The sequence below is a fragment of the Balaenoptera physalus genome (assembly GCF_965194825.1).
Source record: "Balaenoptera physalus genome assembly, chromosome: 8".
NCBI lineage: Eukaryota > Metazoa > Chordata > Mammalia > Artiodactyla > Balaenopteridae > Balaenoptera > Balaenoptera physalus.
Genome location: NC_138887.1, coordinates 119,499,185 through 119,516,421, shown reverse-complemented (window position 1 = coordinate 119,516,421; position 17,237 = coordinate 119,499,185). Strand labels below are relative to the sequence as shown.

Genomic DNA, 17,237 nt, shown 5'->3' with positions numbered 1-17,237 from the left:
TTTCTTTTTTTGTGTGCAGGAATCCGTTCCTTCATTGCCACACTCTCCCATAAAAGAGACGCCTTCCAGAGCGTTTCATCAGTACAGTAACAACATCTCCACTCTCGACGTGCGCTGTCTGCCGCAGCTCCAGGAACAAGCTTCGCCCCCAACCTCACCGCCCATCACTTTCCCTCCTGCTTTTGAAGCAGCCAAAGTGGAGGCAAAGCCAGATGAGCTTAAGGTAACAGTCAAGTTAAAGCCTCGGCTAAGAACTGTCCACGGTGGGTTTGAAGACTGTCGGCCGATCACTAAAAAGTGGAGAGGGATGAAGTGGAAGAAGTGGAGCGTCCACATTGTGGTCCCCAAGGGGACCGTCACGCCCCCCTGCGAAGAGGAAATCGATGACTTTCTGAAGAAACTGGGCACTTCCCTGAAACCTGATCCTGTGCCCAAAGACTATCGCAAGTGTTGCTTCTGTCACGAAGAAGGCGATGGGTTGACAGATGGACCAGCGAGGCTGCTCAACCTCGACTTGGACCTGTGGGTCCACTTGAACTGTGCCCTGTGGTCCACGGAGGTGTACGAGACTCAGGCTGGTGCCTTAATAAACGTGGAGCTGGCCCTGAGGAGAGGCCTGCAGATGAAATGTGTCTTCTGCCATAAGATGGGGGCCACCAGCGGGTGTCACAGATTTCGATGCACCAACATTTATCACTTTACTTGCGCCATTAAAGCACAATGCATGTTTTTTAAAGATAAAACTATGCTTTGTCCCATGCACAAACCAAAGGGAATCCACGAGCAGGAATTAAGTTACTTTGCCGTCTTCAGGAGGGTCTACGTGCAGCGTGACGAGGTACGACAGATCGCCAGCATCGTGCAGCGGGGCGAGCGCGACCACACCTTCCGTGTGGGAAGCCTCATCTTCCACACGATCGGCCAGCTGCTTCCCCAGCAGATGCAAGCATTCCACTCTCCCAAAGCGCTCTTCCCCGTGGGCTACGAGGCCAGCCGGCTGTACTGGAGCACACGCCACGCCAACCGCCGCTGTCGCTACCTGTGCTCCATCGAGGAGAAGGACGGGCGCCCCATGTTCGTCATCAGAGTCGTGGAGCAGGGCCACGAAGATCTCGTCTTAAGTGACACCTCCCCCAAAGGTGAGGCCCCGCCTGCAGGCTCCGCCGAGCCAGTCGCTCCAGCGTTCGGCTACATGAATGTTTTATGTCAGTATTTCTGTGGTTTTTCTCACGTCTGTTTCATATTTTATCACAACAGGTGTGGATTCTTCATTTGCAAATGCAAGTCTTAACTTCTTTGTATTGTCATACCTTGCTGTCTTTTTCTAAACACTTGCTAGAATTACTCTAAATCAGAATATATATTCCAACAGAGTTTATAAAATAAATAGGAGAATGATTTGCAGATAAAGGTTGCCTGTCACTTACATTGGGGACCCTCTTTGTTAATGTCACCTAGAAGGTGGGAACCGTATTTAAAGCCATATTGTCTTATCTCAGGAGCATCAGATATTAAACAGATTTAGAGCCAGAAATGAGACACTTAATTTCGGCCTCTAGGGTTAAGCCTAGATTGTCATTTTTATTGATGTAGAAAGTGCTGCAGAACTGCTTTTTTTTCTTTTTTAAGTTTAGCAGTTTCTTTTAAAAAAGTATGAAAATGCTCTAAAGATAATTCCAATGAAAATATCAATTTGATATTTTAATTTAACTCTGAGAGGAAAGGGTATATCTACAGATACTACTTAATTGGATTAATCATTTGAAAATCTAATATGCTGCTTGGCCAGCATGAAAGTGAGTTAACTACTTGTACGAATTTCAGTTATATTTAACTTTCTTTTCCAATTCTACTGTTTAATTTCCTTAATGTAACATATTCTTTTCCCCCAAACTTCATAAAGTCTTTAAAACTACTGCCATCCGATAAGCAGGTAATACACCAGGCTTGTTAGATCACTGCCCACGGGCTTTACTTGGATCTGGTAAGTCTTCGTGAGTGGTTGGTCTTCATTTCGTTCTTGTTTTTATACTGTATCCTGTTTTCCTCTCTGTTTCGCTAAGAGGAAGTTTGTCATTAAAAAAATGTCTTTTTGTCCATACGTAGGTGTTTGGGATAAGATTTTGGAGCCTGTGGCATGTGTGAGAAAAGAGTCGGAAATGCTGCAGCTCTTCCCAGCCTACTTAAAAGGGGAGGATCTCTTCGGCTTGACCGTCTCTGCGGTGGCGAGGATCGCAGAATCAGTGAGTGCCGGGGCCGAGGCCGGAGAGCCACCCCCTGTCGCACGACGCACCTTACTTAACACGGGGCTGTCACTCTCACAACACTTCAAGGTAGTGGTTTTGTCGGGGGTGAACTCCTGCCGCTCTGAAAGAAAACGAGGCATCGGTAGTCGTAGGTGTGTCCGTGCTCACTCGGTCGGGCAGCTCACCAGGCTCAGCGCCCAGCGTTAATGGCCACTTTCCTGCCCGGGGCCCAGGGTTGGTCACCAGAGCGCAGTTGGATTTCAGGAGCCCTTACTGTCTGATGCCTGCTTGTTACACGCACGTGTGCCAATGAGTCTACACACAGCGCTTTTGGAAAACTGCCTGATTGTAAGGTATTGTTTTCAAGAAACAAGTCACTGACGGGTTTTCTTCAGAGAAGCAGCGGGACACCCCGAAAGCCACTGAGCACTGTACCCAGTTGCTTCCTTTGGTGGAGCCCTGCCTAAATGATGTGCATCTGTCGTGTCTCCAGAGGACAGTGTCCACAAGAAACATATTCTAGAAAAGACCTTTAACACGAATGGTTTTAGGAGTTAACCTAAGTTACCAGCTGTACTCCCAGGCCCCCGAGGGAGGTAAGCACATCATACATAGTCAGGTGCCTGAGTGCAGCTGCTTCTGTTAACATGGCTTGAAAGAGCCTCTTGTCCACAACATTTTGAAAATGTTGACAAGTTATTTTCATGGAATTCAAGTCGGGCCATCCTTTGGCCGGCTCAAGATTGCCTGTAGTCTTGATCAGGTGAGTTAATGTTTCGTTTATCTTGCTTCTTTCCAGCTCCCTGGGGTTGAGGCGTGTGAAAACTACACCTTCCGGTACGGCCGGAACCCTCTCATGGAGCTGCCCCTGGCCGTCAACCCCACAGGTTGTGCCCGTTCTGAACCTAAAATGAGTGCCCATGTCAAGAGGTTTGTGTTAAGGTATTTTGTTTTAACTTCACATAGTACAGCCCAGGGTTTCCAGGCCTCTTAGGGGTTTTCTGTGCTTGATCTGTCTGCTGCTTACAAACCCTGCTGCCTCTGGCTGTGTGTGTGCGGCCGCGCCAGCTAGGCGGCTTTCCCCGCGTGCGCCGTTGGTGAGAACTGGAACCACCCGGGCCCCTCAGAGGTGTCTCCGGTCTCCCTTTGTGTCCCCGTCGGCGCGCCGTCGCCTGCAGGCCTCACACCCTGAACAGCACCAGTGCCTCCAAGTCGTTTCAGAGCACCGTCACCGGGGAGCTGAGCGCACCTTACAGCAAGCAGTTCGTCCACTCCAAGTCGTCCCAGTACCGCAAGATGAAAACCGAGTGGAAGTCCAATGTGTACCTGGCCCGGTCTCGGATTCAGGTGAGTGGGGCTTGGCTTCTGGGAGGAGGAGAGGTGGGCTGGGAGGGCGCTGGCGTCCGGCACAGGGGACAGGAGACCGCGGGCCGCAGGGAGAGAAACCCCGTCAGCCCGGGGCGCCGGCCGCTCCGTCCGCGGTCTTGGAGGGCGGATGCTTTACTCCCCCGCGTGGAAGGACGGCTTCTGGACGCCCTCTCTGTGCGTCTTGATGAGAGCTCACGGGATGCGGGGAGCGCTGTATCTTCCACACGCGGGATCCGCGGCGCGCTCACTAGGGCTCTTTCAAGGCACTTGTGAAAAGTACAAACGAAAATAGTTTCAAAAGGTGCCCAGTTTCAGAAGCCTTCTCTTCGTGAAATCATCATGTAGTTTCTGATGGATAGATGGTGGGACACCTTACAGGTAAAGCCATCTCTAGGCTAAGCATGTAAATTTTCACCTGTGGTCACACTTCCGGAAGAAACAAATGTCTGTGCGGCATCTCCCCTTGGAGGCCCAGGATGGAGTTACGAGCTCTCACACTGCCAGCGTCCTCCGTCTCGAAGGCTGACCACCCTCCAGGCTCTGCAAATCGCTGAGCAGTGTGTCACCATCTACTACTTGAGTGCGTTGGCCTCATTACACCAGACCCAAAGCAGCATCAGTTTCTGCTGCCTTTTTCCCTCCCTGAAGAGCTCCCTCAGATCCACTCCCTGTTCCAACCACCCGTCTCACCTGCAGGCGCCGGTGTAGGCCTGTCTGGCCCCTCCCCTCCCGCCCTGTCCCCTCAGAAGCCAGGGTGGTCCCTTCAGATATAAAGCTGATTGACACATTGTCTGTATTCACTGACATTCTTCTTTCTATAGAAACTTTTAGGATCTTCTCTTGATTCTTGATATTTCGAATTTTTACCAAAATGGGCCTGAGTTAGGGTCATTTTTATTTATTGCTTTCCCCACTGATGAGCCCTTTCAGCCTGAAGTAGTGTGGCCATCAGTCTGAGAAATGTTTTTGTATTAATTCTTTTGCAGGTTCCTACCTCTGTTTCTCTCTGTACACAAATATTAGATCCCTGAGACCCGGGATCTCACAGTGTGGACCCCAGACCATCAGCACGGGCATCACCTGGGGATGTGCGGGTTTGGGGTCCCCAGCCTTACTGAATCTGGCCCCTGAGGCAGGACCCGCAATGGTTCTGGTGCCGCCAGAGAAGACTTCCGTCTCAGGTCTACCCTGCTGCTGTGGCCTTGTTTCTGGGTTCCTTGTCCTCATTCTGAGCTGCTTCTACTTTGTCTGCTGGCTGCGCTTTCTGCCCTTGATCTGTTGATCCGGTACCTTGTTTTCATATCACGAGTGCAGGGTCTTTCTGGTCTTTTCGCTGTTGCCTCAGAAACGGAGCCTCAAAAGATTCCACTCGTGGCGGTGGTGTCTTCCTCCTCCGCTCAGTTACTTCCCCGTTTAAAATGTTCCCAAACAGCTCGTTCACTCTGACCATTCCTGGTCTTCTGTCTTAGTTTTGCTCCCTTACGTCATGTTAAGGGTTTCTTAACTACCTGCGTTCGGTCTGTCATCTTTAACCCTAAGCGTTTTTGAGAGTTTCTGATGTTTGGGGCCCTTTTTTCTTCCTCCATTCCATCCACCTCCCAGGTAATCATGTTCACGACCCAGTAAGTGTCCTGTGTCTTTTCCCTGCTGCTATCTGAACACTGGTGCACACCTGTGTGCATATGGAAAAGGGGGGTTGTCTTATCTACACTCTTCTGCATCTTCCTTTTCTCGCTGATATCTACACCCCTCTAGAACAGCTGAGGTAGCTCTGATTCATTCTCTTTAATAAACGGCTCTGTGATGCTCCATGATGTTGATGAACTGTAAGTAAGGAAGCCATTCCACTGCTGACGAGCCTGTATTTTGCTTAGAGTTTTTCCCACAACAAACAGTGTTCCCATCAGTACCTTGTACAAATATCCCCATGTATTGGTAACTTCACGTCAGTGGTGTGTAGGCCCCAAAGTGAGATTTCTGTGTTAGAAGTACATGTACTTTTCATTTTAGCAGAAGGGCTGTAATTGCCCACTTCTTCCTGCAGTGTATGAGACTATTTTTCTTGTTTTCCCTTTGGTAACGTTACCACCCTTTTGTATTTTTGCCAGCCTATTAAGCATAGACCGACAATGTCACCTCAGTTGCAACTTTTCGTGTTTGCCATTTGGGTCTGCTCTTCTGTGAGCTGCATTTGTCCGTTTTGCAGTTTATAAGAACTTGTACTATTAGGCAAAGGATGTTTTGTAGGGGAAAATACCTACCAGAAAGTGTGGTATGTTTTTTCCTTTAAGAGTTTTAATTTTTATATAGTCAAACGTATAATTTTCTGTAGCTTCTATTCCTGGTTAAGACTGTGGGTTGCGTATGTACTTTCTTAGATGTTTTTTCTTTCAGGAATTTTATTCTTTATGTTTAAGACAAATTTTTTTTTCCACTGAACAACCAGTTGTGGAAGCACCATTTAGTATTGGGTTGGCCAAAAAGTACGTTGGGGTTTTTCTGTAAGATTTGTGGAAAAACCCAAACGAACTTTTTGGCCAACCTAATAATGTATATGACCCATCCATATTAAACAGAATTTTAGTACTACCAAACTACTGTACATTAAGTTTTCACGTGTGCCTGGGTCTATTTGGATTCTCTGTTCATTTCCACTGATCTTCTTGTCTCTTATACCAAACTGTATTCATCTCCATACAGATTCTTTCTGTGTGTTCTAGTTTGTTCAGCTCTGAGTCTCATCTGGAATTGAACAGATAAATTGCATACGTGGTTTTTTTCAGAAGTTAATTCAATTCACATACCAAAATTTCCAACAACAGCACACCCCGTACTCTGTGCTCCCAGGTGGTGCTTGGTGAGGACCGCGTCTGGTGGGGATCTGGTCAGTTTTAGCTGAGAATGCGGAAACTCAGATTATAATAATCCTTTATAGTTAGCCCTCTTTCTGTTCTGTAAGCTTATTGTTATGTCAAGTCCTTTTAGAAATGGTGGGATAAAATAAATAGCAGAAGCCATTAGCCTGTTGAGTTGGTGGGATCTGGGAGTGACATTACGTACAAGACAAGACAGCCAGATAGAAGAAGCGCTCAGCCAGTCAGCCCTGAGAGTTTAGTGTCAAAAAGATACAAAAACAAGGTAGTGATATCATCGCTTTAGGTGAAAAGATTGTCCAGCATTCAGGGTTCAGGTGAGAGTGTGGTCAGTGAAAAGGTCACGAGAGTTCAGGTGGGGTCTTCAGTGTGGCTTCTGCCGTGACCCAGGGGTGGTACCTTCGTGTGAAAGAGGCTGCAGGCCAGTTGCCCATGGAAGCCAAGTGGTTCTGAGGTGTGTACACGTGCGTTTCCTCAGGGGCTGGGCCTGTACGCTGCTCGCGACATCGAGAAGCACACCATGGTCATCGAGTACATCGGGACCATCATCCGGAACGAAGTCGCCAACAGAAAGGAGAAGCTTTACGAGTCCCAGGTGAGCGCAGCACCCCTCCTGTGCCGTCTGACAGCCGTTGGCACAGGGCCGGATCTGACCGTCATGCTGGTGGAAGTGCAGTGTCGAACAGCGCCACGTCTGGATATGTTTGTATTTTCCTCCTGTCTTTTCCGTCGGTCTTACTGTCTGCGAGGATGTGGCTGGATTGACGCGCCTGGCTTCACAGGCCACCTGCCGACGTGTTGGTTCCGTTCACAGCTTGTAGACGCCGCCTGACGGGCTGGCGTGTTGTCCCCGCACGTCTGGCCTCGCCCGCTCACGGGGACGGGCACGCAGAGGGGCTCCTGACCTCCTTCTCTTTCAGAACCGAGGCGTGTACATGTTCCGCATGGATAGCGACCACGTGATCGACGCCACGCTCACGGGAGGGCCTGCCAGGTGAGCGGGAGGCGCGGTGGGTCCGCGGGCTCACGGTGGCCTCGCAGTCACAGAGAGGATTTCTGTTTAAAATTGTATGTTTGGGACTTCCCTGGCGGTCCCGTGGTTAAGACTCTCCGCTTTCACTGCCAGGGCCCCAGGTTCAGACCCTGGTCGGGGAACTGAGATCCCACAAGCCGCGCAGCCAAAAAAAAAAAATGTGTATATTCTATTAACGGACAGATAGAAATGTAATTCGAAAAAGTTTTCCCTGTGAGCTGAAAGGTTTTTTTTTTTAAAGCTTCTTCCGAAGTCTTATAGTAAGTAGTTTCTGAAACGGTGGCTTGCAGGTATATCAACCATTCGTGCGCACCTAACTGCGTGGCTGAGGTGGTGACTTTCGAGCGAGGACACAAAATCATCATCAGCTCCAGTCGGCGGATCCAGAAGGGAGAAGAGGTAAGCGCAGGGCTCACATCTGTGCGCGCCTCTCCCTGTGGGCAGCGCCCGACTCCCCTGTACACGTGATCGGCTCGGCGGTGCCCAGTCCTGCGCTGCCAGCAAAGCCCTCCTCCCGGAAAGTCGGCCTCTGCCACCCTGCAGGTCTCAGTCCGACAGTCTTTGTCCTGCAGGTCCCACGCCCCGCGCCGCTCGTGTGGACGGGCTCCCCTCGACCCCCACGCTGTCTGTTTGGCTTGGTGACCCTCTCTTTAAAATGACGCCCGTCGTCGAGCTCATGGCCGAGAATGTCACGGGATTGGTGCCTCATGGTCCCCGGGGTCATCGTGGCTCACGTGAGGTCACCCTGAGGCTGTAGGCGGCAAATCTGGGGGTGCCCCGGGGGTCCCCGTGGCTCCTCCTCACACTCAGGGCCAGTACAGGCTTACAGGCTTTTCTACCAACAGATTCTTGCTGTCTCGTTAGGTGTTCTTTCCCTTGCCCCACGGATTACTTTGGCCCAGCACGTCGCCTGTTAGGATTGTTATTAGTCTTGATTGCCTTGTTTACGTTTCCTGACTTTGTCACAGTCGTGGCAAGCACGCGTTTCGAGGTGCGCGCCGTGCCTGGGATCGGGGTGTCCTGGGAAGCGGCTGCCACGCGGTGCGGGTTCCGTGGGGAGCCTCCCCTGTGCAGGGGGGGAGGCGCCTGAGGCTCTTTACTGGGTTTGAGCCCCCAGCCCTACGTGAACAGAGCTGTGAGATTATACTTGTATTTTTTGGTCATCTTTTTGGAATGTGCTTTTTTTAAATCAAGAATTGACCCGGGGCCTATTTTGCACATCTCACCAACTTGAGTAAATTAGAGAAAGTCTGTGAGGACCCCAGGGTGGTGTCACGGCGTGGGGACGGATGGAGGCTCGGCAGCCCCAGGCCCTGCTCACGCCGCTCCGAGTGGGCCGCGCTAAGCCCTCCAGCCTGTACCTCACCTTACACACAAGGAGAAACAGTTCCTCGTGGAGTTCCTGTAAGAACTCAGTAAATACCGGTGTGTTCCCTTCCGGTGCAGAAGGGAAGTCTTTGCAAATAGTGTCCCGGGGTATTCGAATCACAGGGACCTTGGCCGTGTCAGGTTTCTCAGGGGTCGGGGCCCCGGGGTGAGGCTTCCACCGTGGGAATCACGCAGACTCCCGTCCACCTTGACAGCGGGGTTGATCTGAGATGTTACTGATAATGCGGTTGCGCCTAAATAGAGCAACGTCTTTTAAATATTCTTGTACGTGAGGAAAGATGGAGAAGGATGTTCGCAGGCAAGAGCGACTCACCTCTGCCCATCTCGTTGCCCCGTCTGGCAAGAAAGGGGCGGGGTACGCCCCCTGGGCCCGGGGATGGGGGGCTTGTCCCACCCAGAGCGGCGGGCCCGGCACCGCGGTGTGCGGTGTGGAAACGCACCGGCTGCCCTCGCCGCCTCCGGCTTGGCCCCAGAATAGTGCCTCCCGCTTGCCTCGGGCCCCGCGGGATCCCCCGGAAGAGCACGGCCGGCAGCTCCGCGGCTTCCTTTTGAGGTTCCCCCACCTCCCCACCCAAGTCCCACGGCCCCTCGACGCATCAGGGCTTCCTTTAATTCCGTCCGTCTGTGGGCTGGCTGTGCGCAGCAGGCAGAGGGAGGCCTTTCTCACACTGTGTCTTTGCTGTGGGCAGCTTTGCTATGACTATAAGTTTGACTTTGAGGACGACCAGCACAAGATCCCCTGTCACTGTGGCGCCGTGAACTGCCGGAAGTGGATGAACTGATGCATTCCCCGCTGTCTCAGAGGGCGGCTCGTCCCTAGGAAGGAGCGATTCAACACAGCATTTGAATTTCGCAGACGGAAAGATGTTTTTGTTTTCTGTTTTGTGACTTTTTGGAAACTAGCTTCTGGGAGTCCTGATTTCCTCCGTGCTTTAGGTTAGAGGAGCACCAGGAGAAAGCCGACCGAGGCAACTTTCCTGAAGTTGCTGAGGTTAAAGAATTACAGAATGGTCCAGCACTTTTTTTTTCTTTTTCTTTTCTTTCTTTTTTCTTTTTGAGGGTGGGTTTTGTTTCGTTATGCTTCTTTAGTCTCACTAAGGAGAAACTTTTACTGGGGCAAGAGCCGATGGCCGCCCTGCCCCACCCCAGGGCAGAGGCCTTCCTGTGAATGTAAGACTGAAATCACCAGCGAAAGGGAGACGTCCAAAGTGCTGGCCACCGCCTTATCTGAAAAAGGGGCAGGCCCTCTAATTTAAAAGTTTTTAAATAAAGTAGACACCACTGAACAAGGAATGTACTGAATGACTTCCTTAGGGATAGAGCTAAGGGATAATAACTTGCACTAAAATACATTTAAATACTTGATTCCATGAGTCAGTTTATTGTAGTTTTTGATTTCTGTAAAATAAGAGAAACTTTTTGTATTTATTATTAAGTGAATGAAGCTATTTTTAAATAAAAGTTAGAAGAAAGCCAAGCTGCTGCTGTTACCTGCAAAACTAACAAACCCTGTTACTTTGTACAAATATGTAAATATTTTGAGAAAAAATACAGTATAAAAATAGTTATTGACCAAATGCTACCAGGCTCTGCAGCAGCTCGGGTGCTTATAAAATGTTCATAGGGATGTTACAATATAATTTTGTTATTAAATATGCCATTATAATTATGTAATAACCAAAATTTCAACCTAGAGTGTTTGGGGTTTTTTGGAAACTACGGTCTGTTAGTACTTAATTGTTTTATACACCTTACTTCTCATAGAACAGAGTGTATGCTATGACTACAACTTTTATAGCCGTTTTGGTAATTTAAACTGATTTTTTCATATTATATTGTTGCATCCCTACTTCTTCAGTCAGGTTTTTTTGTGCTTACAATTTGTGATAACTGTGAATAACTGCTTAAAAATACCCCCAAATGGAGGCTGAATTTTTCTTCAGCAGAAGTAGTTTTGATTAGAACTTTGTTTCAAGCCACAAAGAATCATGTAAACATACTAGGATCATGTAGCAGGAACTCTAATCTAACTCTCTAGTCTTCTATTTAACACAAAAATTTGAAAAAGGAAAAAAAAAAAGGAGAGATGTGACCATGCTTGCAGCTGCAGGACCCCGGCAGTAGGGTTTTGGAAGATGTAATTTTCAACTGTGTTTGTATGAACTGTTTGTTTACATTTCTTTAATAAAAAAAACACACTGTTTTGTGTTTGCTTGTAGAAACTTAATCAGCATTTTGAACCAGGTTAGCTTTTTATTTTGTACTTAAGATTCTGGTACTGACACTTCACAGGCTAAGTATAAAATGAAGTTTCTGTGTGCACAATTCAAGTGGACTGTAAAGCTGTTGGTATATTCAGTGACGCAGTTCTCAACTTGTCATGTATATGGCATGGTGTATTTTTATCTTACAGAATAAATCAATTGTATATATTTTTCTCTTGATAAATAGCTGTATGAAATTTGTTTCTTGAATATTTTTCTTCTCTTGTACAATATTCTGACATCCTACCAGTATTTGTCCTACCGGGTTTTTGTTTTGTTTTCTGTTCTGTATAATAGTATCTAATGTTGGCAAAAATTGAATTTTTTGAAGTATACAGAGTGTTATGGGTTTTGGAATTTGTGGACACAGATTTAGAAGATCACCATTTACAAATAAAATATTTTACATCTATAAAATGCTGCCTGAGTCTCTGTTTGGTGTTCTGATCACAGCTTGGAAGCTGACGAGCGCTTGAACTTCACCGACAGCCTGGCCCAGCCTTTCAGAGTGACTGGCGTGTGGACGTGATCAACTTGGTTCTCTCCCTCTTCAGATGAGAAGTTTAGATGTAAGTTCTAAGGGGGCTGCTAAGAATTGAAACTGCTCAGAATCCCATTCAACTTCCTACAACAGCTTGTGCACTGCGTGATTTTACAGAAGGTCTCCAAGCCCCCATCATCTGACCAATTCTTTTAAATGCCCGTCTGAAACGCCTCCCGTCTGTGAAGCTGTCCATCTGGACGGGGCTGGACACGGTCACGTCTGTGCCGGGCTGTAAAGCCCGTGCTCGGGGCGGCCTTTCCTTGGACCTCACGCTCGATTTCTCACCGTCAGACACACGAGGAAGGAAGCTTCAAGGCGTCACTGCGCCAAGGCTCAGATGGGCGAGCAGGGTGCTTCTGGCTGTCAGCTCTGCTGACCTGGATGGGTCCGGCCTCCCAGGGAGAGGGGCGCGGGCCGGGGGCCGAGGAGAAGCGGAGCTCGTGAGTCTGCAGGAGGAAGTGGCATCACGCGAAGCGTCTATCGCACCAAAGCCTGTCTCTGCAGGGCCAGCCGGTGCCTCAGACCCCAGGCGCCCCTTGCAGTGGGCCCTGGGGTGACAGTGGAGGCAGGAGCAGCCCCGGCCCAGTGGCCCCAGCTGTCAGCTGCCGCCGTTCCCTTGTTCTTTGACCACACACTCAACTCATCTACTCAGCGCCTGGAAGGACCAGAACGTGACACCGGTCCCTGCGTTACTGAGCTTGTAACCTGATGTGGACACAGACAAAGACAGGTGGTTTTTGAGCTGGAGATGATGGAGGCGGGAGGTGGGTGGGGTTCAGGGGAGGCCGCCCTGAGCAGTGAGGACACAGGGCTGATGGGACCCGTCCTGTTCCTGCCACGACGTCTGGACCGGCACACGCCTCACCTGTGGTTCCTCAGGGTTCTCGAAACTTGCGTGACCTTCTGCAATGAGCCCACGGTCTCCTTGGTAGGAAGGGGGAGGAGCCCCTTCTCGCTGTCGTCGTGTCCCCCACTCCCGGCTCTCTGGGATCCCTGTCCCCCCGGCGTGTCCGCCTGAGCTGCCGGAGGCGGCGGGAGTCTCGCTGGGCCGCGTCTCTGTCTCCCAGGAGGGTGTGGCGTTTTCCGCGCCAAAGCTGCTGAGGCCTCCGGGGTCAGGTTCATGGCTCTTCGCTGCGGCCCAGACCGCCCCCCCCCCGCCCCCCGGGGCAGGCTCCCGATTGGGCTTCTGACGTTCTCTCCCTGCAGGTCAGGGTTTGCATGTTTGAAGATTTCCTTCTGGCCCCAGAAGGTCTTTTAACCCGGTTCTTATCCCAGCCACTGAGGTGGGAAGAGTGTCTCCCTTGTGTTTCTTTGGCTACGACCGTCACCTGCTTTGCTCCATGAAAGTCCCAGCAGGCGCGGCACCTGCTGGCCCTCTGCTCCCCCAACCCCATCCCACCGCCGCTGGCCGCGCGGCGCTCCCAGGCCTCTGTCCTCAGCTGGCTTGCCCTCTGCAGCCCCATCCAAACCTCCCCCTCCTCCACGCGGTGACGACTTCCCAAGCATCTGCCTCCTTCGCTCCAAACCTGGGGACGGTCGGCAGCCCTGTCGCTATTACAGCAGCTTCTGCTGTGACCAGAAAAGCTACACTTCCGAGACTCGGTGCTTAGCTTCTTCCCCAGAGCTGCTCCGCCAAGATGTCTTAACCCTGGAGGTGGCAGTTCTCCCCGCCCCCGGGGGCGCCAACAGGCACCATCTAGCTGTCCTCTGGGGCCTCACCCCGCAGCCTGGCCCGAGGCCCCTTCACCTTCAGGACAAAGCGACCTGCCATCCCCTGCCCCAGACACAGGTGTTCAGGCCTCTGTGCGTCCGCCTAGACTGCTCCCCCAGGAGGCCCTCCCCGCCCTCGTGCCCCACCCCGTGAGCACTGCGTACACGTAGAGCTTTAGTTTTACTTGACAGTCTCAACAGCTGATATCAGTCTTTGAGGGCAGGGACTGGCACTTTCAGCCCAAAGGAGAAGAAAGAGGAGCAGGCGTGTGGGTTCCTCACCTCTCCCTCCCCACCCCACCCCCACCCCTGGCTCCCGGCTTCCACTGGGGCTCAGCTGACCCCCCCGCACAGGCGCAGCATGCTCCCTGCCCCCCCAGCCCCCAGCAGCCCCTCCATCCCAGAGAGGGGCTTCCAGCTCCTGGAGCCCAGCTGACAGAGGAACAGAGACGGTCGATTTCTGAAACAAAGGGATACATTACTCTTGACGGTGTAGATTAATACCTGTGTAAAAATATTTGACGTTTTGTAATTAAAATACCCTTATTTTTATTTAATAAAAAATGTATTGGAATAACGGAATCACTAAATGTCAGACCTAGAGATCGTGTAGCTCAGTGGTTTTCAATATTTTTAAGCAACAGAAGGTTTACAAAATTATTTAGACCTTTAAGTATTTGCACGTGGTGAAAATTCAAAATGTACCAGAAAGCACACAGTAAAAGCTAGGTCTCCTCTATGCCGTGTCTCTCAGCCAATTTCCCCACCCACTGGAAACCACTGCTATTGTTTTCCTGCAGATCCATCCAGAAATATTTCATGCGTATTCAAGCACATTCACCCACAGACACACACACACGTATAAAATGTCCGTGTTTATCCTTAAAAACAAAAGGAGGGAGGGGAAACAACCACCAAAAAAACAAAACTAGAAGATGTTTAGGTAGTTTACGATTTTTCCTCATGAATAATGCTGTGATGGACGTCTACAGGTATGTACCTCAAGTAAACTGCATTATAGCAATTTACTGGACTTTTAAATAAATGTTTTGTTTGGGGATAATTTTAGATTTACAGAAAAGTTGCAAAGATAATACGGAGAGTTCCCAAATACCCCTTGTCCCGTCTCCCCTAATGTTAATATTTTATAGAACATTCTTCTTGTCGAAACGAAGAGATTAACCTTGGTGCATTCCTATTAAGTAAACTACATACATTGTTCAGATTTCACCAGTGTTTTCAGTCACATCCTTTTTCTGTTCCAGGACCCCATCCAGGCCACCACACTGCATTCGGTCACCATGTCTCTTTGGTCCCCTCTGGTGACAGTGTCTCAGGGTGGCCTTGCTTTTCATGACCTTGACAGTTCTGATTTGACTGTTTCATTCCTCATTATGTTCAAGCTTTCCTTTAAAACTTTTAGCACATTTTTATAAGAGCTATTTTTAATAACCATTGTCTGCTAATTCTTTCATTTCTGGGTCTCTTTAGTTAACTGATTGTTCTTTTTTCTCCTGCTGATACAGGTCGCATTTTCTTGCCTTTTCCACATCTAGTAAGTTTTACTGGATTCCAGAGTCTGCGCTTTCACGGTGAAGGCTGGATGGTGGTGTGTTCTCATTCTGGCGGCAGCTGAGCTGCTTGAGCGTTGGGTCCCCCTTTTGAAGCTGCTCTGCAAGCATTCTCAGGATGAGTCTAACTAGGCCTCACTGCTGAGGTCTGGTCCTTCGGGGGAACATACGGTGCCCTGGTTACTCAGCGCCGTGTCTTGGCTGCTGTGATCTCTGGAAGTGGTTCGGTTCATAGCTTCCCAGGACTCGTTCTCTCCTCGGAATGTGTTCTCGGCTCAGTCTCCTGGGGTCACGATGACCTGTGGACAGTAACGTGGCCAGACTCAAAACAGAGACCCTTTCTTCGCGTGCTCCCTCCGGCCCTACATTCTGTGCTGCAAATTCTGGCCGCGTTGGCCTCCCTGAGCTGTTCTCCGTCTCAGTTCAGCAAGACCAGCAGCCTCTCTGGGGCTCCCCTCTCTGCACAGCAGGCTGGAAATTGTCTCTGGGCGGAAAGCTGGGGTGAGGCGAGGCTCCCCTTGTTCTCTGGATACTGTCCTGCAGTCCTGTGATCCCATGTTTGAAAAGAGTTGTATTCTGTATTTTTTCCTACTTTTCTAGTTGTTTACCCCAGGAGGACGAGCCCAGACCCCACAGATGTAGTAATTTTCTCATTTCTTTTTGATCAAATTTTTTCCTTCTCATCAAATTCTATTTTCTTTAAAGGCATTATTTACCATATTTCTTCACCCCTGCTGTGTTCCTTTTATTCTTCATTTCTGAAATTATTTCTTCTAATTTCAAATTTTTGCTTGAGTTCTGTCATTTGTGAGTTTTCAAATTCTGCTTTATGTTGTCATTTCACACGACTTATGTCTCCTAGTTCGTTTTGAACAAGTGTTACAGTTTTGATTGGTTCTGGGAGCCTGTCTTCCTGGTGTGCTTTCATTCTTTCTTCCCCACGTCACCTCAGCTTTTTCCCCTACTTGATGCAGTGGTCATAGGACCGGGGCTGCAAGTACAAAGACTGTCAACAGGGATGTTTTCTAACTATGTTTTTTGTTTTTGTTTTTGTTTTACCCTTTATGTCAGAATTCCTAAGGGCCTGAAGGGACAGGCTGTGCCTTCACCCCATCTGGCAAAACTGGGGCTACCAGTGAATGCGGCTTCCTTGCCTGGTGCTGAAGGCAGCCCACTCGTTCTGCACCTGGGTAACCGTACCCTCTCTGAATGGGAGTGGACTGAGGGGCAAGGACTTCCCAGACTAGTACTGCTCCCTGCAGTGTAGACCAGCACAGTGACCGAACCAAATGTCCGTCCCTTCTAAAGGTGGGAAAAGTTTGGGTATAAATGAAAACAAGGAAAACAAGTAGCCGAGGGTAAAGGAATGAATAAAGGGTTATGTGATGGGAACCTAATATTTCGTTAGCACCTGGAGAGATTGTACCAGATGCTGCAAAGGGGGAAGCCATATATGGCTGGGACCACTCCTGATTTTGGAACCTGACTGGACCGAATAGAAGCCTGCAAACCCAAGTCGCCTCACCCTGGGAGATTCTCATACGATACGATGACAGACTGGATGGTTCCTAAGGACTGAATGGTCCGGTAACGTGCCAGTGCCTTTTGGCTTCTATGGTTGTTTTGCTACTGGGGATCCACGTTCGAAGACCGGGGGGTAAACTGCGCTACTGTGATTTATAATCGATGCGTTTTTGGTCTTTGTCCCCATTTCCGGCAGACATCTCCTAAAACCCGTGGACTAACATGGATGATGAGAACGACACAGGTGTCTTTTGTCGCGTGCGTGAACAGCGTGGCAGCGGCTGCCGGGAGTGCCTGGCCCCCTCCTCCGCAGCCAAGCTAGAGCTTTCCTTTTTCTCCGTTGGACCTCTCCTGCACAATTTTTATTCTGCTCCCAGCAGTTTCTCCCCAGTCTGGGGCCCTGACCTGGAAAGAAGCCCTGGCGGGAAGTTTCCAGAGTTCAGAGGCACTGGGGCGCGTGGGCACCCTGCACTGCTCCCGGCTTAGCTGCTGCTCTCATACTCACCACCGTGTCTCCAGCTGATACCTGTTCCCGATTTCGGGCTCTTTCATGCTCGGGCCCACCAGGGGCTCTGTTGCTGCTTCCTTTTGCTTTCTGTCATGGGCGTGGCAATAACACACAGGGCTTACAGCTGTTAGTTTGTTTCCCTACCCACTTTATTTTAGAGACTGTGAGGCTACCTTGTCACCTCATTAGTTTGAAAACGTTATCCTC

The 17,237-nt window shown here is 49.8% G+C and overlaps 1 protein-coding gene across 27 annotated transcripts in view; it reads left to right on the top strand.

Annotated features, from left to right (window-relative positions):
- Nucleotides 1-9,868, top strand: part of KMT2C (lysine methyltransferase 2C) — a 275,535-nt gene extending 265,667 nt beyond the window's left edge. For 18 of the 27 annotated variants that reach the window (XM_082473728.1, XM_082473717.1, XM_082473739.1 and 15 more), the window contains 8 exons: nt 20-1,139; nt 2,107-2,243; nt 3,046-3,188; nt 3,374-3,593; nt 6,966-7,082; nt 7,408-7,481; nt 7,811-7,919; nt 9,599-9,868. In XM_082473728.1, coding sequence (XP_082329854.1) covers nt 20-1,139; nt 2,107-2,243; nt 3,046-3,188; nt 3,374-3,593; nt 6,966-7,082; nt 7,408-7,481; nt 7,811-7,919; nt 9,599-9,691 — 2,013 coding nt within the window. In that variant the 3' untranslated portion in view covers nt 9,692-9,868. The remainder of the gene's footprint in view (nt 1-19; nt 1,140-2,106; nt 2,244-3,045; nt 3,189-3,373; nt 3,594-6,965; nt 7,083-7,407; nt 7,482-7,810; nt 7,920-9,598) is intronic. The other 9 variants (XM_082473737.1, XM_082473736.1, XM_082473735.1 and 6 more) reach the window with 3 other exon arrangements.
- The last annotated feature ends 7,369 nt before the right edge of the window (nt 9,869-17,237 follow it).